The 24,948-nt window shown below is 45.4% G+C and overlaps 2 protein-coding genes across 2 annotated transcripts in view; both read left to right on the forward strand.

Annotated features, from left to right (window-relative positions):
- Positions 1-24,948, forward strand: part of LOC136626719 (zinc finger protein 208-like) — a 214,852-nt gene that overhangs the window by 187,525 nt on the left and 2,379 nt on the right. The gene's annotated exons all lie outside the window — the stretch shown is intronic.
- LOC136624457 (gastrula zinc finger protein XlCGF66.1-like) lies at positions 10,762-17,222 on the forward strand. Its single transcript, XM_066598437.1, has 6 exons — positions 10,762-10,779; positions 15,402-15,534; positions 15,915-16,094; positions 16,184-16,307; positions 16,390-16,454; positions 16,825-17,222. Exons 2-6 carry the CDS (start codon positions 15,457-15,459, stop codon positions 16,981-16,983), a joined length of 606 nt encoding a protein of 201 aa, XP_066454534.1. The 5' UTR covers positions 10,762-10,779; positions 15,402-15,456; the 3' UTR covers positions 16,984-17,222.

A 24,948-nucleotide genomic window follows, 5' to 3' on the forward strand; every position in this document is an offset into this window, starting at 1 on the left:
TTTCTGCAGACACCGCTCTGAGACCTGGAGGCTCTATTTCTATTCTGAGAGCAATCTGTAGAACATAATTTGGATTAAATCCATTATGTATTGGGAAAGGGATTACTAAACCCTTTTTACAACCTCATATAGCAAAGCCTTATGAAAGGCCAGTGCAGTTCTGGCCTTGCTTTGCAGGTTGGTATACATAAGTTGACTGTCGCACACCCATCACTGAGAAACGATTTCAGTCATCCTGCGTTGGGCCTCAGGACCCACCTTCTTGTTTTATATTATATGTCTTTAATATGTCTGAACTACAGGTTTCCATTCCGTTCTTCTTTAGTTAGGTTGTCAACAAAGTCCATCTCACCACAATATCTCACAGACATGCTACAGCACCCTGGTTTACTAGGTGTCCAATTGCATCCTTCCTCATGGTCCACATTATTTACCTTAATGTAGGAGGATCTAATTGCCCTCAGAAAAGAAAACAGGCCTTTTTATAATATGTGAATCACCATTCAGACGTTATATGTGTCCAAGACACTCACTTTTCTCAATCTTCCTCTCCTAGCTATTTCCATTCGCAATATACAAGATTCTAAACTGCTTGTGCCCCTACAAAACATAGGGGGGTGTTGACCTTTTTTCATAACTCTCTTTATCAGACCCACAACTTCTCGCTCAGATCACGCAACAACTCACAGACTATTTCAAAACTTACACCAGCCCTGATTCTTCCCCTCTTCCCCTGTATGAACTTGGCTAGCTCATAAAGCTTATATAAGGGGACATCAGATCAAAAAAGCTTCCAAAAGAAAACGAGAAAATGCTTAGGCCAGGGGTGTCAAACTCATTTTGACCGAGGGCCATATCAGGCTTATGGTGACCTTCAAAGGGCCGATTGTAAGGCCGCCTGCAGACGGCTGGGTCGGATCCTGCTGTGAGAATTCTCGCAGCGGGACCCGACCCCCTGCAGGAACCAGCGCGGTACTTACCTGCTCCCGCGGCTCCGGCTCTGTGATGTGCCGGCTGCCCCGCACAGTAATAGAGCATGCCGCGATTTGTTTTCCGTGCGAGATTTCGCGCAGACGAATCACAGCCGTCTGCATAGGATTGCGTTTTCAGCCCCCACCCAATATGACCCCCTCCCCAGTAATAAGCAGCCCCTCCCCCCCAGTAATAAGCAGCCCCCACCCCTCAGTAATAAGCAGCCCCCTCAAGTAATAAGCAGCACCCCCCCAACCCATATACTCTTCCTTCCTATCAGCGTCGCTCCCACTCTGCTTGCCCTGAGCCCGGATGCACACTGACGTCAGTGTGAGCGCCCGGCACGCTTCCTCCCCAAGTCCTCTCCTGCGGAACTGATGAGCAGGGGACTCAGGGGAGGAGAATCCTGGCTGTACACTGACGTCAGTGTGCACCGGGATCAGTGGTAACAGCGCGATTACCAGCGGAGAGCTGTGGCACCCCAGCTGGTAATCGCTGCAGTGGTGAGCGGCGTCGGCACGCCGCGGGCCACATGACACGAGGCAGCGGGCCCGCGGGCCTTGTGTTTGACACATATGGGGTAGAGGATAGGAAAGGCCATGATACCTTGTCAAAAGCCTTTTTCGTATCCAGCCTAAGCAGGAGCATCTGAGGGGCATTTTGGCATTTAGCCTCAATGGTGGCTGCAATGGCGGTTCGGATGTTTTTAGTGAATTGTCTTTGGGTTGGGAAGCCAATATTGGTCAGGAGTATATTTTGGAGGTGATTGGCCGGAAGTTTTGCTAAAAATTTATAATCACAATTTAGTAATGAAATTGGGCGATATCATTGTACTAATGTAGGGTCTTAGTTAGGCTTCGGTATGAGGACAGTTCTAGAGTCAAGGATTATGTCTACCTGAATATTATGGTCATAAATGTCTTGTTAATGTAGGTATTAAAGGGGTTGTCCACCGCCCAAACTTATTTTTTTTCCCCATTAATGCCCTGTAGAGTAGAAGCATCACACACTACAGCTTTACACATAAAGCGATATTTTGCTCACCTTTTTATTCCTTTTCTTCCCCTTATAAAGCTAGCCTGAAGGATTTTTCAAAGATGGCGCTGCTGGGTAGTTCCCATGATGCACTGCTGCCTCTCTCTCCCCAGCTTGCGCGCTCCCGATGACACCTGTCACATGACTGGAGGACCGGCGTCATAATGGAGACGCACGCTTCATTGCTTTGAATGGAGCCGGCAGCCGGCCGGCTCCATTCGAAGCAATGAGAGGCAGGGAGAGCAGTGCGATCTCCTGCTACTGCTGTGACAGCTGTAGCAGTAGATTCCTTCATCTCCCCGGAATGTCCAGTCTTCACTGGACACTGTCACATCATTGTCACATCATTGTCCCAGTGTCCAGTAATGAGGGGACATGCTGGGGAGATGAAGGAATCTCCTGCTACAGCTGTCACGTCAGTAGCAGGAGATCATGATCTCTAGCAGCACTTTCACTTTCTATTGAAAGTGAAAGTAGCACCAAACATGCCCCCCCCCACACACACACACGCCCCCCCCCCCCTCACAGTGCCCCCTCCACACTGCCCCACACACAGTCCCCCCCTCCACAGTGTCCCCCTCGAGTGTCCCCCTCAAATGTCCCCCTTGAGTGCCCCCCCCACAGTCCCCCCCTTCACAGTGTCCACACACAATGCACCCCCAAAGTGTCCACACACAGTGCACCCCTCCACAATGCCATCTCTTCAGCAGTGTCCATTGTTGAGGTGGAGTTCTCCAACCACCCTGACTAGACATAGCGGCGATGATGTCTCCAGAGGGAAGCTTTTGCTTAAAGGGGTTTCTGAGTGTAGTCCTTAGTTAAGATATGTCAATATAATAAGCACATGGCTTTGGTTTTTGAGATGGATTACTGGGGCATCCCCACTTACCCGACCCCTACAGAAACCACAGTGAAAATATGTCCAAGCTGATTGGCAGTATGGTGTCTCTGAAAAAAAATCAGATCCCTCCACACATAGAGAAACATAGGAAACTGGTGGCATAAAAATCCTACCTGGTCCATCCAGTCGACCCTTATATTATTTCTCATTTAGGATAGATATCTGCTTAATTGATTTATTGTTGATTTTCCTACCACGGCTGCTGGAAGTTTGCTCCAAGCATCTACCACTCTTTCAGTAGAATACTATTTTCTGACATTGCTTCTGATTTCTCCCATCTAATCTCAGATTGTCCCCCTTGTTAGAGTTTAGCCTCCTTCCTCCTGAACCTTGTTTATACATTGGATACATCTTAGGGAAGAAGGATCTAGATGAGGATGTGATGTTGGCTTTCCAGGCTGAAACTGTACCTGAGTGAGCAGTAGACCCCTTACTTGGTATTTTGACAAAATGAAGAAGTAGTTGGTTTGGCTAGTGAAGGGATTGGCTCAAAAGTGGGCAGATCCAGATAACATGACATCAAAGTTTTATGGGACATTTTGGTTGCTGTGATTGAGGCATTAAGGGAATGTTTATCCATTTTGCTAAAGTCAATGAGGAGATCAGACTTTTGTTGAAAAGTAAAGACCAATGAAATAAAGATCTATGAAGTTGTGATGGGGTGGAGGTGGGGGCTCTTTTGTAGTTTTGTTCAGCGTCTGCTGGTTTTTCATTTGAGCATCCTGTTATCCGTGGTCCCAATTGATTCATTTTTTAGGAGAAAAAGTGCACCGTTGGTGTGTCAGGATGAGCCAAAAAGGGCTGAAAGCCACTTGGAGAGTGGTGATATATGCAGATGACATCACTGTCTTTGTGGCCCCAAGATCTCACAAAACTCCAGAGCATCAAATGGCCAGAAGAATTGCCAGGCAGATCACCTACCAGGTCCCATCACCTGCCCCTATGTGCTTTATTTCAGTCCATTAACCCCATAAAAACAATAAAAAAGTTCCTTTTTTTTTAACCTATTTATGCAAAAAAACGAACTCCTCACAGGATTTAGGTGCAGAAGTCTGGCCGGGGTCTTCCAGTTTACTCAACAGGGTTCCTGATACATTCAGTGAGGCTCCCTATACACATGATGTCACAGCTCTGACTGAAAGAGAGCTTTTTGACACAAATATAGTGTAGTCATTGGTATATAAAAAAGTATATACTGCTTCAGGGTTAAAAAAAAAATCTGTTGCTTTCTATGTTGTTCACTTTTTGTCACCTTTATCGTATGGGTTGTGAGGATTGCGGTGACACCATTTATATATCTGAGAGGAACACTTTTATGAATTACAATTTTTACGGAAAAATGGTTTTACATATATTTTTTAATGTGCAGTTTTTTTAAATATATTTAAAAGTGGTTTTCCAGGAAAATACTATTAATGGATACCATCCTCACAATAGGCCATCTGGGGTCTACTACTCCAGATGCCAGACAATCAGCAAATCAGGTGCCCGCTGTCAGGGGTCGTAGCGCAAGTACTTGACTCCAACACCTGAATAGTGGCCGAAACTTGTAACTGCAAGTGCTGCTCCAATTGATTTTAACGAGAGCTGCACCTGCAGTTAAAAGCGATATCTATTACACATATTGGAGTAGCAGCTTCAACTCTGACCCCTATGTATTGCATCAATGACAGTGGGCGCTTTATTAGCTGGAATCCCAAGCAGCAGACCCCAGCCGATCAACTATTGATGACGGGGTCGGCTCAAGGTTTGTTTAAGCCCTTGAGTAATAGTCTCCGTGCGTGCTTACACAGTGTGTCATGACACGTGTGGCAGCAAATCTGCAACGCTGCATGCAGTCACCATATAATGGTAAATAACAGCTATATACATGTGCTTTCCAGACCATATAAATGATTATAGTACCGTTATATCCAGTGATAACCAGTGCCGTCCTCTTTGACTGGAGTCGTTCAGATTTCCTTTTCTTCTGTATCCGACCCAGACTACAATGACAACTTCTCCCAGCAAGAATGTGTCTCTGAAGAATTTGACGCACAGACATCTTTGGCTCCTCACTTTTCCAACACCCTCCCTATATTATCTACACCTTTTCACAATCCCCCCTTACATAGTACCCAAGATAGTAATAATGCAACCTGTGATACTCCACACGGTATTACTGTTCCCATTTTTGTGCCCCACAGTATTACTGTTCCTATTTTGTAGGCTCCACCCAGTAAGTGCTGAGTGTAGCAACACTCACACAGTAAAAGTGCCCCCACTTCGCAATAATGCCTCCTTTATGTCCCCATTCAGTAATAATACCTCCTTTTGTGGGGCATGACTTGGAAAGGAGGTACACCGGACATGGATGGAAGAGCTCCGCCATCCATCCTGCAGAATCCTTTGCATCCTGCTTCTGCAGGGTTCTATACAGCCAGTTCTGTCCCTGCACTGCTCTCTCCTGACCTGAAGGATCAGTTTAAGACCTTTTTAGTGACGAAGCCAGGCCGAGGCCTGGACATCCTGAGGCTAGATTTCTGGGTGCCTGAACCTGGAGGAATTCCTGGTAGGAGCTCTCCAGTTTACCAGGCTGGGACAGACCTGGGAGACTCTGAAATGCAACGGCTGTTAATGAGCCCCTTCAAACTACTCTGGCAGCAGCGACCAGGTGAGAGGTGGTAAGATCTGGGAGCTCTGGCTGCTACTGGGAGTCCCGCCATCATTCAGCCCTATCCTAGCCGCTGATGTACTCGGGAGTAGTGGCGCTGTACTCCGCTGCACAGGGGAATTAAGAATAAGGGTTTGGGGAGCCACTGTGCCATTGCCACAAACCCCAGCTCCCTGTGGCCTAGCTATGCTTGAAGATCCCTGGCCTCAATTTTAAGTGCAGTCCACGTGCTCAACGGCAGCACTATCTGCAGCAGCTGGCACATTGGCCAAAAAGTGTGCAGCGAAAAGAGAGGCTCCCCCAGATTGAAGAGGGCCACGGGGCTGAGATATAGAAGCCACTTGAGCCAAGTGGTGAGTGCAACAGAAGGAGAGATTTTGTTACATAGCTGAGAGGGAGAATACAATAGCAGAGGCATCAGCCTAGAACAGCCCCTGGAGGTTCAGGACCCTGCACAGAGGGAACACCCAGCCAGAGATCAGTGTAGTTCTTTTCTCCAGTGAACGCCATATGGTGGGATAGCGGTGGTCTGAAGGATATTACACAGTCTTTACGGGCCCCCCTTCTGGGTTGTTGTTGAACTCTAACGGCTATATCTGCATACTGTTTTCTCATGCTACTGTATCCTACGATACAAGCTCCCATTATCATCTACTAAATGCCATAAACTATGCCCACCCCCTATATATGTATGATACATGGGTAGCTTAGGGAAGAAATCCTGAAGTCTAGCTAGACCACGCCTTGGTTGGATCTTTTCACTTACCAAGTACCAGAACCAAGGGGAAGGCCACTAGGGACTCCAAAACTACAATACGGGCTACACTCCCAGAAATGTTAGCAACCCAATCAAAAGCTGAATCAAACACAGTGCCAGGCCCAGCCACATCTGAATCTTTATCTCCTCCACAACAAAATCAGAACAATCATCCCCTGCTCTCATTACCCCTCCATTAGCTTTGCTTATACATCTGTTTTTAAGGAAACAGGTAATGGTCAAACCATACAAAATACCCCAGCGCTCCAGGATATGAATACAGCAAGAAAAAACAGTAGGAAGGATTTACTTCACAAGGGTGTCTCCTGCCGAGACCACCCCTGATCCAGAAAGGCAGTTTAATCCTTTATAGGGATTACAGAGTCCAGATGGAATCCAGCATAGAATCCAATGATGCAGCAGAAAGATTGTATCCTCTATTATTATCAACAGCAACGCGTTTCAGCCCCTTGGGGGCCTTTTTCAAGCATACAAAACAAACTTACAAAGAGATTATATATAGCATGAGAACTTACAGATCCCTACTTCCTGGTCTCACGGCATAGAGGCATCATTTGATGACGCAGTCTAGTCGTCGCGTGTCACATGACCCGCGGCGTAGTCAGTGGAATGCAAACTAGCGTTCCAATGTAACAGAGTAACAGTATTCCTTCAACATTTCATCCTAAAAATAAATACATATAAATCATTTGCAGCATTTGAAGGATTTTGAAAACTCCATAAACCTGAAAGACGACGAGGGGAGGAAAGAAAGGGTGTGTGTGTGTGAGGGGGGGGGGGGGGGGGGGCGGGAGAAGCCGGGACATGTATGACACAGTCTGTTACATGGTCTAATGAAGACTTTCAATGTACATTTATGAAAACATTAAGAACAAACATTTCATTAATACCACGGAACATAAGAAATGAATATATATATATATATATATATATTGTGAGACAGTGACCGGCAAAATGCTGGAGGGCAGATATATTTTGCCTAGGATGTTTTTCTATGGGGCTTTAGGGAGCACTTGGGCAGATACGTGCCACCGAGCAGCCTGGGCTCGGTGGAGGAAGTCGGCAGTCGGGTGTCAATAACATTAGGTTACTGACACGTTGTAGTGTGTAAATGGCTCCAAGCTGCATAATCCGGGCCGGCTTTTCCTGGAGTGGTCAAAGTGAAGGGTGGGATGGCCACTCCCACGTACCAGGTGAGGCTGGTACCAGGCCTTATAAAGCCTGGGCCTGCCGGTCCTAAGGGAGGTGTGCTGAGACCTCTGCAGGTCTGAGAGCCAGGCTGGCTATGCGCAGGAAGCGTATGTTTTTGCAAGTGAGTAGACAGGGTTGATCTATGTCTAGTGAGTGTTCAGACGAGCAGGAGTTACCTTATGTTGGCCTGATGTTAAGGCCTGTTTTTGCTTTGTTTTTGTACTGAAATAAACCCAGCCGAAGCCTGGACTAAAGACTTTATCCAGAGTGTCACTGTCTCTGACTGCTTATGCCCAGATTGCTACCTGTCCTAACGCTGAGCCCCCACAATATTTTATATATATATATATATATATATATATATATATATATATATATATTAGTAAAATCTTCATCAAAGTTCAAATGTCAAATGACCAGATGTTAGGGATTTAATGTGGATCCGATGTGTCACCAGTGGATGGAACAGACCGGCAGGGCAGGCAGCCGACTCTGGAAACCCGGATGCTCACTGCTGGAGGCATGGCCTGCTTCCATTCCTATTCTGGAAGCAGAAGATGGAAAGTCCTCGCCTATCAACAGCAGAGAATTCACCCTGACAAGGGAAGCCCTGCGTGTAAACCTAGGCACTGATTAACCCTGTCAAGACTGGTCACCAGGAAGTTGGATAACACCACACCGTTTGCAGAACCAAGGAGTGAGCAAGTTCAGGACCAAGCTGAAAGTACTGAGCAAACTGAAGACCAAGCACCAACTGCAGACACAGGAACAACAGGAGCGGCTGCGACACGTGCACACATGAGTGGACTCATACAATAACACTGCAGCAGGGGTTGTCAGGTCTGAGGCCTCTATACAGTCGAAGAGATGACAAAGAATCTGCAGCTGGGTAGAAGAGGCAGAACCAAAAGGCAATCACAGATTCCGAGAACGACGCCCACGTCTGCCAGACCTAACACCAGGATTACTACTTGCTAAAAGGGGTTATGGTAAATTATTATTTCATCAGAACTTTTGATAAAGGTGGAAGAAATAATAAATAAGGGGAGCAGTTTCTTGGAGTTACAACCGTAGACAACTCTACTTGCGTCATCCAATCTTTCCGCTCAGGGAGCACCATCCATCCACTCTTGTTGATCATTTCTCCTGGTGTTTCCAGGAGAACATAACTCTCATCTTGTAATAGATCAGGTTTGACATGGGAGGCTAGTCTTGAAACTCATTCTCCTCCTAGTGGAACTTCTACATGTCTCTCACCTACATGGTATACTACATGCCTGTAACTAGAGGACAAAGTGTTACGCAGCTCTCTAATGTCAGCGGGTATACTCTCCTGCTCCATAGGGGTGCTCCACACCCTTCCAAGGAACTTCTGGAAAGCACAGTAGACTGCAGAACAATTAGTACCAAGTATCACCGGGGTTAGTAGAGTCCTCAGGGCAAACCAGAGCTGTAATTTTCATAGGATATACACTCTGATCCTCCAGATCTGGTACGGTTATGATCACTGGTAAGCTTCTATCCACAGGACATGACACTGAGTTCAAACCCCACAATTTCATTAGCCCGGTAGACTGAAGAAGAATGCTCCCTAAATACTTCTGGTCAAAAGAACGATAAATAATGGTAACTCGCGACCCTGTGTCAAACAGAGCGGGGGTGGGGGAGGGGTACGGTGTCCATTTACAGTGATTTTAACAAGAGACCTAGAGCTGACAACATTGTCCCTCGGCTTTGGCCAACCTGTTCTTCTTTTAAATCTCCGGTTCCGTACAGAAAATACACCACTATGCATTGGTTTGTCCCCATCCTCCTGACCGTTTCCACCATGAGACAGGAGGGGGAGCTTTAGGTTGTTTTGGTTCTGAAGGCCCCTTTTGATCACTTTTATTTGAACTAGCAGGAGAGTCTTCCTTGCGAAAACCTGTCACTGGTTTGGGCGCACAAAACTGAATATCAGCCTCGTGCTTCTTCACCAACCTTAGGATGAGGTAGTGATCCTCTCACTAACCGATTAGTCCTCATAGCATCCACAGCTGAATGAGGCACGAGACGTGATAGAAGAACCTGAAAACCGATTAATGAGAACGGACATTCTCCCTTCTTTCTGATGAGTCCTCCTAATATCAGCAACCAGCTGTTCAAGATCACCATATGGCTCCGAATGGTCAGACAATACTTGTATGTAGTCCTTTGCACTTACTCCTTCGGGAGCGTCTCTGTACAAGCGAATTAACTCTGCCGCCGGAGACCGCAGGCTCTCACTAATCCGCCGTCTCTTACCCTCCTCAGTGCAGGACCATTCTCTCAAGCACCACCGTGCGCGTTCTTTCCAGATCTCAAAGCTTTCTTCTCCTCGTGGTACCAGTACCAGGGCATACTCTTAGCTTCTTGTAATGTGTGACCTGCAAACCCTGAGTAACATTTCAGTCCACTTGGTTAACCCCTTCCCGCTATAGGACATACAGTTACACCCTGCGAGGTCGGGTATGTAGGAAGAGAGATCACAGGGCTATCCCTCTTCATACAGCATGGGTATCAGCTGTTTATTATAGCCGACACCCTGCGGCAATCAGATCAACAGCATGTAAGAACAGCAAAAGCCGAGGGAGGTAACAGTCCAACCGCCGGACTCCAGGCATCAATGTATAAACTAATCCAAACACAGGAACACGGCCGCACGGGGGAATCAAGCGTCTTACCAATAGCTTTCCATAAAAGGGAATCAAATCTTTATTGCAGTCCAATCAAACATGTGACCAAACATATCTGTGGTCTATATCAGGCATATACCACACATAGAGACGTGTCCACATTAAATAGTGACCATCCCACAAATACAGACACACCCACCAAGAATTACAATCACCTCTCAGGTATAACTCCGGGGTCCACTGTATATCGTATACCGGCACCGTCTGTAAAAACGTCATAGACTTGTACATTACACACTCGGCTCCGTTCCTCCGTCTCACACACACTCGGCTCCGCTCCTCCATCTCACACACTCGGCTCTGCTCCTCCGTCTTGCAGAAACTCAGCTCTGCTCCTCCGTCTCACACACACTCGGCTCTGCTCCATACAGTCACTGAATACATCCTCACACAGCAGAGTCCTGCATCCACTGAGCAGAGAGACCTGGTCATGTGACCCCTTGTCTCCTCCCACACTGATCACATGATGGTGACATCATTACAGGTCCTGTAAGTACAGAACATCCCCACGGCTCCTGTCCGACTGCAGCTGGAGGTATGTGGGGTCACAGCTTCCCCTTGTAGAGACCCCGGGAAGGGGCAGGAGATTAGCGGCCATGTAACGCTCCTCTGGGGAGTCTGGGATGTACATAGGAGAAGGTACAAGGCCTCTGCAGCGCCCCCTATTGGCAGGCCTGTAACATGACTGGGAATAGAAGCCTCCGGAAGGCAGAGAACATCTCCAGCTACAATCAGGATTATTCGGCCTCCACTACAAATTCGCTTTCTACAATCCGTACAAAATCCCCCCAGAAGAATATAAATAAGTGACACAACTGATAGAACGAGCGCTTTCCCCAAATCCCCACAAAATGACCCTTTTTCTGCCTCCTGCGGCCCCAGAATCCCCCATGAGGTCTTTAGTCCTGGGAGCCCCTTCTGCTGAGCGGCTGCAGACGGACAGCAGCTTCTGCCGGCGCTCCGAAGGAGTCTTACCCCGTTCCTCGCGGCCGCCGGCTCACTGATGCTCTGGGGTTTGGGAGGTGCAGCCGCCGTCTCGTCGCTCCAGAATCTTCTGTCTTCTGAAACCAGTTGAAAATCCACCCCAAATTGTTGCCCCTCTGGTCTAATATGAGCCGCATCACTTAGAGTTTAAGAAAGGAGCATTGCTACAAACACAACCCTTTGAAGTACGTCGGGGGAGGGTACAGCGATGGGGTCCAATGTAACCCCCCATATGTAATGTATCTATGTTGCCTTTTGAAGAACAATTCATTTATGTCTGTTTTACAGACTTGCTGAAGTATGGGGTAAGTTTATTGATATGTTTTGTATAAGGCCTCCTTCCCACGGACGGATTTCCGCCGCGTAATTCACGGCGGAAATCCGCTGCGTTGCGCGCAGCTATTAGGTTCTATTGAACCTAATAGCTCAGGGCTCGCGGTGCGGAATTCCGCACGGTGAAATCACCCGACCTCACCCGCAGCATGCTCTATTTGCCGCAGGCGTACGTGCGGATGGCTTCCATTGCAGTCAATGGAAGCCGTCCGTTCACGCTATCTCCCACTGTAGCACAGTGGAAGATAGCATGAAAACGCTTCCCCGCCTAACGCCGCCGCGTCATATGGGAGCGAGGACGCCGGATCCGCAGGTAAGTTTGGGGGTCTCTGAGGGGCGCCGTGACGGGCTCCGCCGTGGGCGCCGTGGGCAGCCGGTTTAAGACAGGGTCCTCTATAGTCATTTGTTGATGATACTAATTCTGTGAGGAGAGGTTGAGATTTACTATTGTTTATAAACAGGAATCGGTGAGATTTTTGGACACGCGAGTCATCAAGGTGTCGTCGCAACATTCTCTACTTGGTATATATACCAATTATTGCGTTAATTTGGTGTTTATCTGGTGTTCACGCGGAAAATCTTATGAAGCCGTGGTTACTTTAGAGATACCGGGAAAAAAATATGTTCACCATTTTGCATAGTCCTCTGCGTTACCCAGGAAACACCACGTGGAGGTAACCATGCGACGTTTCCTTTATATGAAATGACATCAGGAAGTGAGAGAATTAGATTACGTAGATAAAATTTGGACGCCAATTCTTTTGCCCTTCGAATTGAATAATCGAGTTGGGACCCATTAACTTTTCCTATTTATGACATAATCAATGTTCGTGCCAAATTTCAAGTTTCTATTACACCAAAAAATGAGAGAATTAGTTTCCGTATGTAAAATTTGGACGCTAGTTAGAGATGAGCGAACGTACTCGTTACGAGTACTTACGCACCCGAGCACCGCCATTTTCGAGTACAGCAGTAAAGATTCGGGGGTCGCCGTGGCGGCACGGGGGGTAGCAGTGGGGAGTGGGGGGGAGAGGGAGAGAGAGAGGGCTCCCCCCTGTTCCCCGCTGCTACCCCCCGCACCGCCGCGCCTCTCCCCGCCCCCCAGCGCCCCCCGAATCTTTACGCCCGAGTACTGAAGTACTCGAAAATGGCGGTACTCGGGTGCGTAAGTACTCATTACGAGTACGTTCGCTCATCTCTAACGCTAGTTCATTTGCGCTAGAATTAAATAATCGAGTTCGGACCCATTAACGTTTCCTATTTATGACATAATCAATGCTTGTGCCAAATTTCAAGTTTTTATGACATCGTGAAGCGAGACAATTACATTCCGTACGTAAAATGTGGACGCTAATTCTTTTGCGCATAGAATTGGATAATCGATTTGGGACCCATTAGCTTTTCCTATGTATGACATAATAATCAATGCCCGTGCTAAATTTCAGGTGAGAGAATTAGATTATGTACGTAAAATTTGGACGCTAATTCTTTTGCGCATAGAATTGAATAGTCAAGTTGGGACCCATTAACGTTTCCTATTTATGACATAATCAATGTTCATGCCAAATTTCAAGTTTCTATGACATCGGGAAGTGAGAAAATTAGATTCCCTACATGAAATTTGGACGCTAGTTCTTTTGCACTAGAATTGAATAATCGAGTTGGGACCCATTAGATTTTCCTATTTATGACATAATCAATGCTCGTGCCAAATTTCACGTTTCTATGACAATGGGAAGTGAGAGAATTAGATTCCATACGTAAAATTTAGACGCTAATTCTTTTGTGCTTAGAATTGAATAATCGAGTTGGGACCCATTAATTTTTCCTATTTATGTCATATTTAATGCCCGTGCCAAATTTCAAGCTTCTATTACACCAAGAAGTGAGAGAATTAGATTCCGTACGTAAAATGTGGATGCTAATTGTTTTGCGCTTAGAATTGAATAATCGAGTTGGGATCCATTAACTTTTCCTATCTATGACATAATCAATGCCTGTTCCAAATTTCACGTTTCTATGACACCGGAAAGTGAGAGAATTGCATTCCGTACGTAAAATTTGGACGCTAATTCTTTTGCGCTTAGAATTGAATAATCGACTTGGGACCTATTAACTTTTCCTATTTATGACATATTCAATGCTCGTGCCAAATTTTACGTTTCTATGACATTGGGAAGTGAGAGATTTAGATTATGTACGTACAATTTCGACACTTATTCTTTTGCACTAGAATTAAATAATTGAGTTGGGACCCATAAACCTTTCCTATTTATGACATGATCAATGCTCGTGCCAAATTTCATGTTTCTACGTCATCGGGAAGTGAGAGATTCCGTACGTAAAATTTGGACGCTAGTTCTTTTGTGCTTAGAATTGAATAATCAAGTTAGGACCCATTAACGTTTCCTATTTATGACATAATCAATGCTCATGCCAAATTTTAAGTTTCTACGACATTGGGAAGTGAGAGAATTAGATTCCGTACGTAAAATTTGGACGCTAGTTCTTTTGCGCTAGATTTAAATAATCTAGTTGGGACCCATTTACTTTTCCTATTTTGGACATAATCTATGCTCGCACCAAATTTCATGTTTCTACGACATCGGGGAAGTTGGAGAATTAGTCGTGAGTCAGTCAATCAGTGAGTGAGTCAGTGAGGGCTTTCGTCTTTATATATATATATATATATATATATATATATATACATACACACTTTTTAAGCTAAACTGGTCTGTATTGAGGAATGGCAAAACCATTACCTACTCTTCTTCACTCCCTTTCCTTACATCAGCTAGCTCCACCCTTTGTAATCTTGCTCTCTGTTAGAACAAAACATGCTTCAGTATGAGTGCTCCAACTACACATATCATAAATAACACACGGGCCCTTCACACTCACACACACAAAAATTCACAAAAATAACAGATTCACATTATTAATGGTCAGAATCGACAAGTATTACATTCTATGCAGCAATCACGAAGCAATCACGGATGAAAGTTCATAAGTAAATAAGGTTTTCTCACTTTTTTTTATAGAGCTCCTTAATCTGTCTGTTTCACAATGCAGAAAAGCCTGAGATTCCATAGACTTCTAGAGGAGCCAGCTGGCAAAGGGAGGTGGAGGGATTTTAGCAGTGGTAATCACAGCGAAACAATGACAGGTCCTCCAGTGAGGCATTTCATTTAATTTACATTGTTCTGGCGGTCGAGGGATTTCGGGGCTGCGATGTCAGGGCACTGCAAGATGCTGCAGCCAGCCGTGTAAAATCATGAAAAATACCCGCGGCTCTTCTTTGCTCATGAGATTTTAAGCTCCGATAGTAGCGGTTTTTAACATGGCTATCGAAGCGCTAAAATCTCGTTTGTCTGAAGGAGGCCTTAGGCTAACTTCACATGAATGAGTGCAATATCGGGCTGTGAATCATGGCCCAATATCACACTCACCAATATGTGATTTCCCCGTGGATGTGAGGTGTTTTTATGTCAAAACTGCCTCACATCACTTCAGGAAAGTAGTGATCCACCATCACGCCTGACACCTGTGGCAGAGGACCACAACGTTTCTCCCATTGTCTTCAATAAGAGACATCATATGGCACTCACATGCCCCTAGCACAGGTGCAATGCTGCCATAGTCCCATTGAAAACAATGCGTGTAGCGAGAGCATGCCCAAAGATCAAACGTGCCGCAATTTTTTACCTCACATTGGCATGTAAAATGCACATTGCCAAGCATAATATGGCGCTATATTGGGCTGTGTGAATGTAGCCTTATTCATAGCAGTCATATAGAGCTTTGGGGTGGTTTACATTGTCTCGTCTTCTTCCCATTCAGGCTCCTCGGCTGATATCTTCTATATCAGATAATATTCCTGATTGACCCGACAAGGATGGAGAGGAAGCGGGACAAGATGGCGGAGAGTATATTCACCCTCACCCTAGAGATACTCTTCCAGCTTACAGGAGAGGTGAGAGATTCTGGGGATGACGTCACGTTCCATCATTCTTATCTCTGTCAGTCTCTGGTCACATCTATGGCAGAGGATTTACTGCCAATTCATCATAAATGCCAGGAAAATAATAGAGCCGGTTGTTCTGGTAGAATGATGGAAACCCAACAGATCTACTATAAGGCAATTGGAGGTTGTTGGGGGTCATTATTGTCCGTCATCTAACAGAACCAAAACTCTGATCATTCCATTCTTCTGCTCCTGTGACTGAGTAGAACAACGGAGATGATGAACACAGATGTGAGGAGAATCTTACTAATTGTTGTACATAACTGGAGACATGAAGGACTCTGGGAATGTCTGCAGGGATATTTATGGATGTGTCTCCCCATAAACAGGATTACACGGTAGTGAAGAAGACTTCTAGTGATGGCTGTCAGGCCCCGGTGTCTGATGGATGGGGAAGACCCCTGAGCCCAATCACAAGGCCTCCACCTCACCCCCTGATACTGGAGGAGATCAATGAGCAGAAGATCCTAGAACTCACCAACAAGATGATTGAGCTGCTGACTGGAGAGGTGATACTGCTGGGAATGCTGGGACATTATACAGTAACGCTATGGCGGTATAACGTGTCTGGGTGATGATGGTATCATTGTGTTGTCAGGTTCCTATAAGGTGTCAGGATGTCGCTGTCTATTTCTCCATGGAGGAGTGGGAGTATTTAGAAGGACACAAGGATCTGTACAAGGACATCATGATGGAGGACCACCAGCCCACCTCATCACCAGGTAATAGACAGGACTAAATCCACACGGCCTTTATTATTTGTATGTAGAGAATGAATTCAGTGGCTGTCTGTGTTTTCTGCAGGTAGATCCAGTAAGAGAACAGCAGCAGAGAGATGTCCCCGTCCTCTTCTTCCACAGGTTAATCAGGTAGATGGAGAGAAGGTCTCATGAAATCTCCCCTCTGGTCTGTAGGACGGCTGGGAAGGTCTTGTTTTCAGTCTTATTATATGATTGATACTTGTGTAATGAGAAAGCTGGAGATGGCGGGATTACAGTCGACCGCAGACATTAGATCTCCGCATCTTATCACTATTTTCTGGTTCTGTAGACTTCTGATTGGAATAAAGAAGCAACAGGTTGCAGTTATACAGGAGACCTGCAGCTATTTGGCCCAGATCACTACTGCTGTCATGTCACTCCGGCTCCTCATAGTAATTAATGACCTTTTCTGGCCATATAAAACCTTCCACACGACTTCTCCAACTGTGTGATGACTTTTACAATATTTGTTTCACAGCTGGTGAAACTGGAGGAAGATCTGATCCCTATTGATGCTACAGAGACACATGTGAGGGGGGATCAGCCGTGTAAGGAGGAGATACCTACAGGTGACCACCCAGGTAATGCTTTTTTAGGTGGGACGATCTGCCTATATAAACAACTGCACGAGTGGTGACGTCACTGCTAGTTATTAGCGCTCATGCAGGTCCCTGATGGCTTCTCGCTCAGCACTCTGAACGGGGAGCGTTTGCATGCAGCAAGAAATCAGCCATCCAGCAATGATTTTTATGCTGGCTGAAAGTGAGCGACAATGAAAAGTGTGCGGACGGTGAAGAATGTTTTTTACATTTGGACGTAACAATTATCTTGCATTTTCTTTCATTTGAACGAGTTTTCCACAATAATCGTCCCATGTTAGTGGCCCTTTAGACTACATGTAGAGGAGAGTCTGTGTAGTCAGGTTTTTTCAGCTGTATATTCACTTGTTTGTCCAAAATGCATAATAATGTGTAAATGTTATTTAACCCCTTAGTGACCGCCCATATGTCTTTTCCTGTATGGGTGGCTGGGCTTTATTCTACAAGGCCGTGAAAAAACATCGGCCCTGCAGAATAAAGCTGCGGGGCCGGGGAGTGCAACAGCTCCCTGCTATGAGTCACTGACAGCCTGGGGCTGTCACTGGGGTCCTTGTGTGCGGTCCCCAGGCACACGATAGCTGGTTTTTAAAAGGTAACTGCATTCATTTAAAAGTTAAAAAAAAGTTTTAAAAGTCTGTTTGCGACCACCACCCCTCAACAAGCTTACTAGTCTGAGGAGGTGCAAAGGCTCACAGAGCACCACTTTTTACACCCCATCCTTGCCATTGAGGTCAAGAAATACTCTCCCAAAAATTAGCTGTATGTGTATGGTTTTCTGGATTATGGTCAATTCCCAATTATTGCTATAAAGACTTGCTTAAAGGGTCTGACATTGATTTGCAGGAATACTGCCATCCAATAGGTGGCGCTGAAAGGTATTGTTCCATCTTCCTTATTTGCATATATTTCCCAGAGGAGCTTGCATGGTCATATAAGTCTCCTCACTCATCCTTTTAGAAAAAAATTATTTCTTTCTAACACTAAATTTTACCCCCAGAATGTTTTCTCATTTTTACGTTGATAGGACTGTGTGAGGGCTCGCTTTTTACGGGGCGATCTGTAGTTTGTATTGGTACCATTTTGGGAAAGATATATAAAAACTTTTGATTCAAATAGATTTTATTGCATATATCAGACAAACAGTTAATTTTCTGCATTAATCATGAAAAAATCAGATATAACTTTCGAAAGAATATAATGATCGAAGGGAGAAGTAAGGTAGGTCTGGGGGAGGAGCGTTTATCCCTAGTGGGGTTTGACGAGACAATTATATCTCGTGCTAGCTGCTTCTTTCGCGTTCCCTCTACCTCGGCTACCTTTGGGATTCGTGGTGGCGAGGCTTGTTACGGCCCCCACCTTGAGTATAGCAAGTTGTTCTCCCTTCGACTATGTGGAACTTAACTCTCTTAACACACTGAAGGGGGGGGGTCTAGAGGAGAGAGGGGTGTGGGGGGAGAAACGAGAAGAGCTGCTGTGTGGGGCCCCTTGAGGTTCTGCTTTATGGTCTCATCTGCTTATCCCTTGGCCTATTGCCTAGTCCAGCGAGCCTTGGGCTACCCACTTTTTAAGATTGCCTGAGCCTCTGAACACAACCCATGGCTGCCAAGTCTTGAGGGTGGTTTCCCAGGTCTTGGGATCGTCAGCCCCCATTTCGTCATATCTCATAAGGGTGTGGAGTTCCTCCACCCACATGCCTCTAGTGGGGGTGGTTGGAAAACGCCAGAACCTCGGTATTAGCCTTCTTACTGCTATTATAAAGTACCTTAGTAGGCTTGTTTTGACATCTTTCACCGACCCTGGGAATAGCGAGAGTAGGGCTAGTTTTGGGTTTATCGACAGCCCTGTGTGGTTGATGTGGTTAAAGAGAGCTGTCACCTCATTCCAGAGGGAGGCCACTGGTCGGCAGTCCCACCAGATGTGTATCATTGTGCTCCTGCTCTCGCCACACCTCCAGCACATGGGTGAGGATTGAGGGAAGATCTTCTGCAGCAGGTCAGGCGTCCTATACCACCTTGTGACTAGCTTGTAATTGAGGTCTTGGATCCTGCCCGCTGAGGAGAGTTTATGTGTGAGGGCCCATACTTTATCCCAGTCCTCCTCTGTGAGAATGGTGTCAAGTTCTGTTTCCCATGCCTCTTTGTAATTCAGGGTCTCGTCCTCTGTCTCACAGTCCAGCAGTAGGAAAGATATATATAAAAAATTTTGATAGCTTTTTAATCAAGTTGTTCTTGGAGTAGCCAAAACAAAAAGGTAATTCTTCCACTGCATTTCTTTTGTGTGTAGACCTTTATGGATCTGGTGATACCAATTTTTAGATTTGTTTTTATTTTATAATTTAAAAAAGTCTTTATTTCTTGTCCATTGCATTTGGGGACACAACTGAAGAAAGTGGGTATAGATACTACCACTAGGAGGAGAAACACTAAGCAAAAAAGGTTTTAGCTCTTGCTACCAGGTATATTCCTCCTGCAGGAACCAGCTGATCAGTTTCAGTGTTGTCTAGTTGTCTCTTTTTTAAGAGGCAGACTTCTTCATATTCAGACTCCGATATTCAACTGGCATCCTTCCAGATCTGGGAATATAGGGCTCGCTTTGGACTCTCTCTGTTACTCCACTGAGGAGGATGAACAGATTAGCGTTAAATCTTCTTTTGTTGGCTTGACACTCAGAATAGCTGACCCGACAGCTATATTAACCCCCTTCCCGCTCCAGGATGTACCGATACGTCCTGGGAGCCTGGTACTTCCCGCAACAGGACATACCGGTACGTCCTGGGGATAGCGCGAGATCACATAAGATCCCGCGCTATCCCGCAGCGGGAGCCGGCTGTCAGTCACAGCCGGCGTCCCGCTGCAACAGCGGGGGGGCATCGGAGATGCGCCCCCCGCTGTTAACCCCTTCCCTGCCGCGATCTAAGTAGATCGCGGCAGGGAAAGAGTTCACAGAGGGATCGCGCTCCCTCTGTGTCTCCGGCCGGCTCTCGCGATGTCATCACGATGTCACCATGGCAACAGGATGCCAGACACTGGCGTCCTGTATTGCCTGTGCCTATAATCGCTGTATAAGCGATAAGGCATGGCAGAGCTACTGCTCTGCCATGCCTTATGACAGCGATCATTGGCACAGTGCTGCAAGTCCCTCAGAGGGACTCAAATAGTGTAAAAAAAAGAAAAGAAAAACGTAAAAAAAAGAAAAATGTAAAAAAAAAAATGTAAAAAAACCCTTTTTTTTATGCTTTTTCTAATATTAGCATAAAAAAAGTAAAAAGAAAAATGAAAACCCCACATATTGGGTATTGACACGTCCATAACGACATGTACAAAAAGTTGAAAACGGGGGCGTGGCCTAGATGCAGACCCGAGCAGTCGTGTTTTCCTAAGCTCTGCTCAAGCCCGGTTATTAAGCAACTTTAAAAGCATTTCCAGCATAAAAATCTTGCCAAAATTTATACTAAGGATCCCTAGAGTGAAGAAAAGAAGGAAAAGCACATTACCGAAGGGAGAAGCCGGGAGGGATAGAGTTCTCTGCCATCCAGGGTGATCGGAGAGGTGAAAACCCCTGGAGACGTGTCAGAAGCCTCACTTATCCACAGAAAGAATCTATATAACGGAGAAAGTAGACCGGAGCAGCAGCAAAACCTCCGCTAGGTTTCTCCGGTGAGTGACACACTTAGAATCCTACTGTGGCACGGGAAAGGGGTGACAGCTTAGTCTCCGACGGTCGCGGCTGAGCGCTGCATGCGGAGAAAGGTGACAGCGCTAGTACCAGACCGCACATTACCTCCCCAAACCTCCCGACAAAAGTGAACCCAGAACGGCTTACTGTCTGCTCTGAAAGGCTTTACCCACACTAAAGAAAAGGCTGAGAATAGAGAGATCAGCTCCGCAACGCACAGGTGCCAGAGACAGAGCTCCTGAGTCTCACAACTTAAGCCTTCTGGAGCGCGGGAACGGACCGCCATTTTAGACACCAGAAACCGCGGCTGAACATAGTATACAGAGAGAAAGGAAAGGGGCATTATGAACTTACATGTTGCCTCCCTGAATCCCCTGTTACAACACAAACAACTGCAGTTGCTCACTCATACAAAAAGGTTGAGATCGGGAAAGCTCACTGACTGTACTAGACAGAGGGCTGGCAACAGAGAGAATAGCTCTGTGACATCTAACTACCGATGATAGAACTTCTGGAGACCGTCTCTCCCCTGAACTGGGGCTTTCAGATTGAGCTCCCTTGAAGCAGTGCTGGTGCAGTTGCAAGCTGAAATAAACTGTAAATCAAATCGGACACTTCTTGCCTTCATTATACTTAAACCTAATAAAAAGCTCTTTTGGAGGAGGTGGAGCCCGAACGAAAACTAGGTCAGCTACACAACAAAAAGCCTTGCCGGACTGAAGTTTTTGCAGGGCTCGGGAGAGACCTTAACCCCTTCAAAAAAATAAATAAATAAACACCTAAAAGTAGCCCGAGGGTCCTCAGCAACAAAATGCCCAAGAGAAGAAACACTAAAACACCACTCAACAAAGTCTCAGACTTTTTCAGCACCCGCGGCCCGAGGAGGCAGGGACCGACGAACAAAGAGGGTTCCCCCTCACCTGCAAGCCCTAGAGAAGACACAGGAGTTTCTCCTCCTCGGTCACCCATCTCAAGAAGTCAAAAAGAAATACAAAGTGAAGAGACACCGAAGACCACATCCAGACACGGGGTGAGTGATTCTTCTGGGAAGGGTGCTGGCGCCACTCCATACGGTTGCAAAATGGCGCCGTCGAGCTCACAACTGCCATCTTCCCTCTCCACTCCTTTATCAAGCCCTGAAAAACAGCGCCCCCGACTTTCTCCACATACTAACCAACAGCAAGAAGACCCCACATCTGAGCCTGACCCTATTATAAGTGTCTCATCTTCCAATATGCCAGCTACGGAAGACTTTATAAAACAAATGATCCTATCATTAAGAGGATCTTTGCAAAAGGACATTAAGTCTCTGTCAAATACCCTAAACACCTCTATAACAGATCTAGAAGAGAGGACCGACCATATTGAAACCAAAATGGGAGAAGTAACTGCATCTCATAATAAGCTAATAGATGCACACTACTCCCTGGAGGAAGAAGTAGAAGACATAAAGAAAAAACTTACAGATCTGGAGGATAGGAGTAGGAGGTGCAACGTCAAGTTCAGAGGCATCCCAGAGAGTGTCCCACAGCATGATCTAAAAAGCTTCCTCACCAAGCTAATCAAAAGCATCCTTCCAGATGCCTCCGAATTAGATTGCACTATTGATAGAGCGCATAGATTACTAAAGCCAAACTTTCTACCAGATTCAGTTTCAAGAGACGTAATCGCCAAATTTCATTTTTACCATATAAAGGATGCTCTGATGACAGCTTCAAGAAAGCAGGGCACCCTACCATCTCCATTTATCAATATAAGCCTTTTCACCAACCTGTCCCAGAATACTATCCAAGCAAGAAAGGCTTTCTCTCTTATCACCTCATCGCTGAAAGCTGCAAAAATTCCCTACAAATGGGGCTTTCCTGTAAAAATAATAGTCCACAAAGATAACGCAGTGCATGCTCTAAATTCACCAGAAGATGGCGCAAATGTCCTCTCCAAGTGGAATATCTTACTACCAGAGGAACCACAGCCAGGCAAACCTCAGAGACCCCAGAGGTCCCCTCAGCGCCGCATGCTTCCTTCTACCCCGCCATGAAAACAGCATCAACATCACAAGTTTCTTCCTCGTATGATGCTGGACACGTTTTTCGCTGACCTTCAATACCGGGCCGATGGTCTGCAAGCCGAACTTTCCCCCCATAACAGGTTTCAGGTTTTTATACCTGCTCTTATCTAAAGTTTTATCTGTTTAATTTTACAGTTTTATTGCTCTTTCCTTGGAGGGCTCTTATTGATGTTTTCACATAATAAGATAGTTTATCTTAAATATGCTCTCACGAATAACATGAACAACGCAATTCGTATATTGTTTAGTGTTAACAGGCATATTACTGTTTTCGCCTGTACCTTTGTTTTAAGATCGTATATTTGCTATGCTGCTAATGTATCCCAAACAAATACACTCACAACCCACTTTAACAATGCATATAAATATCTGCTCCCAGAACGTTAGGGGATTAAATTCCCCTTTCAAACGCTCAATGGTCTGGAAGGATGCTAAAGCGACCAAAATAGACATCTTATGTTTGCAAGAAACGCACTTCGCCCAACAGTCTTGCCCTAAATTTTCAAATAAACAATACCCGCATATTTACTTCTCAAACGCCCATAAAAAACACGCCGGAGTATTGATTGCCCTAAGAGACACTCTTCACTTCTCTCTCAAGAAACAAATTTCAGACGACAAGGGAAGATATCTGATACTACAGGGTACCATAGATAATTCACCAATTACTTTGGTGAACATTTATGCACCTAACAAATCCCAAATCTCCTTCTTAAACAAAGTAATAAAGAAGGTCAAAAAAGTCCTTATAGGAAAATTAGTATTTTGTGGGGACTTCAACATAATAGCCGACGAAAAGGTGGACTCCACTGCATCCATTAGGAATGTGCCGGTTCTTCACCCTTGGTTACATAGAGAAGGTTTATACGACACATTTAGATGTCTCAATTCCTCTTCAAGGGAATTTACCTTCTTCTCCCCAAGGCATAAAACTTACTCGAGGATAGACATGTTCTTGGTGGATAGAGGAACCCTCACCTCAATAACTGACTCCACGATTGGTGTCTCCACTTGGTCTGATCATGCGCCGATATACATAAAATTAAACATAGGCGCCCCCTGTACCCTATCAAAAATGTGGTGAAACAATACCAACCTGTACAACATCCCTGAGAATCAAAAAATTATCAGCAAAGCTTTAGAGGAATACTTCTCTTTTAACTCTACACCTGATGTAAGTACTGCCACGTTGTGGAATGCCCACAAGGCAGTTATAAGGGGGGTGCTAATAAAACTCAAAATACAACAAAATAAAAACAAACGAGAAAAAATAGACCTTCTATTGGGATATAAAATAAAAAAATTGAAATCTCTCCACCAGAAATCTCCACAAAACGACCACCTAATGGAGCTATCCTCACTGAGGAGGGAATTAAAAAAAACGCTCCTAGACAACTACAATAGGGGCCTGACTTACTTTAAAGCAAACTTTTACTCTTACATGGATAAGCCCTCAAAATTGATGGCTAACCTTGTCAAAAAAAACAATTAAAAACAAAAATCCCATTTATCACTAGCAAAAATGCCCCCCATGACAAAATCTCCCACCCCCAGCGGATAGCTGAACAGTTCAGGGAATATTACAACAGCCTTTACAACCTTAAAGATAACCCTAACATCTTTCAGCCCACCCCAGAGGTAATAAATAAATTCCTGGACGGATTGGATCTCCCCACACTAGATACCCAAAGAGACACATTACACAAACCAATATCAAAACTAGAAATACATAAGGCCATACAAAATCTAAAAAAAACACAAATCCCCGGGACCTGATGGTCTTTCAAATGAGTACTATAGGAACTTTGCTCAACTATTATCCCCTCACCTAGATTCACTATTTAATGAGGTGACGGAACAGGGAACAGACAATAAAAGAAAACATACCACTCCCAACGTGGTTGAGTGCCTTTGAATGGGCTAATAAAGCCACTCTCTCTGCTAACATTCTCCAAACACATTACAAAGTATTAACTAACTGGTACTATACTCCCTCAAAAATGGCAAAATTTTTCCCGACCCACTCCAACTCATGCTGGAGAGACTGCGGCCAAGTAGGCACCCTATATCATCTGTTTTGGGATTGTCCCCAAATCCGTAACTATTGGAAGGAAGTATTTAATACCATACAAGTCATAACTGGCATTCGTCTTGGGCGTACGCCTCAATTGGCACTCATTCTTATCGGCTGCCAGGAAATACCAAAAAAGAAAAGAAAATGGATATGCCACTTCCTGTTGACCGCTAAAAGCGTCATAGC

The sequence above is a fragment of the Eleutherodactylus coqui genome, chromosome 4 (assembly GCF_035609145.1).
Source record: "Eleutherodactylus coqui strain aEleCoq1 chromosome 4, aEleCoq1.hap1, whole genome shotgun sequence".
In the NCBI taxonomy this organism is placed as follows: domain Eukaryota; kingdom Metazoa; phylum Chordata; class Amphibia; order Anura; family Eleutherodactylidae; genus Eleutherodactylus; species Eleutherodactylus coqui.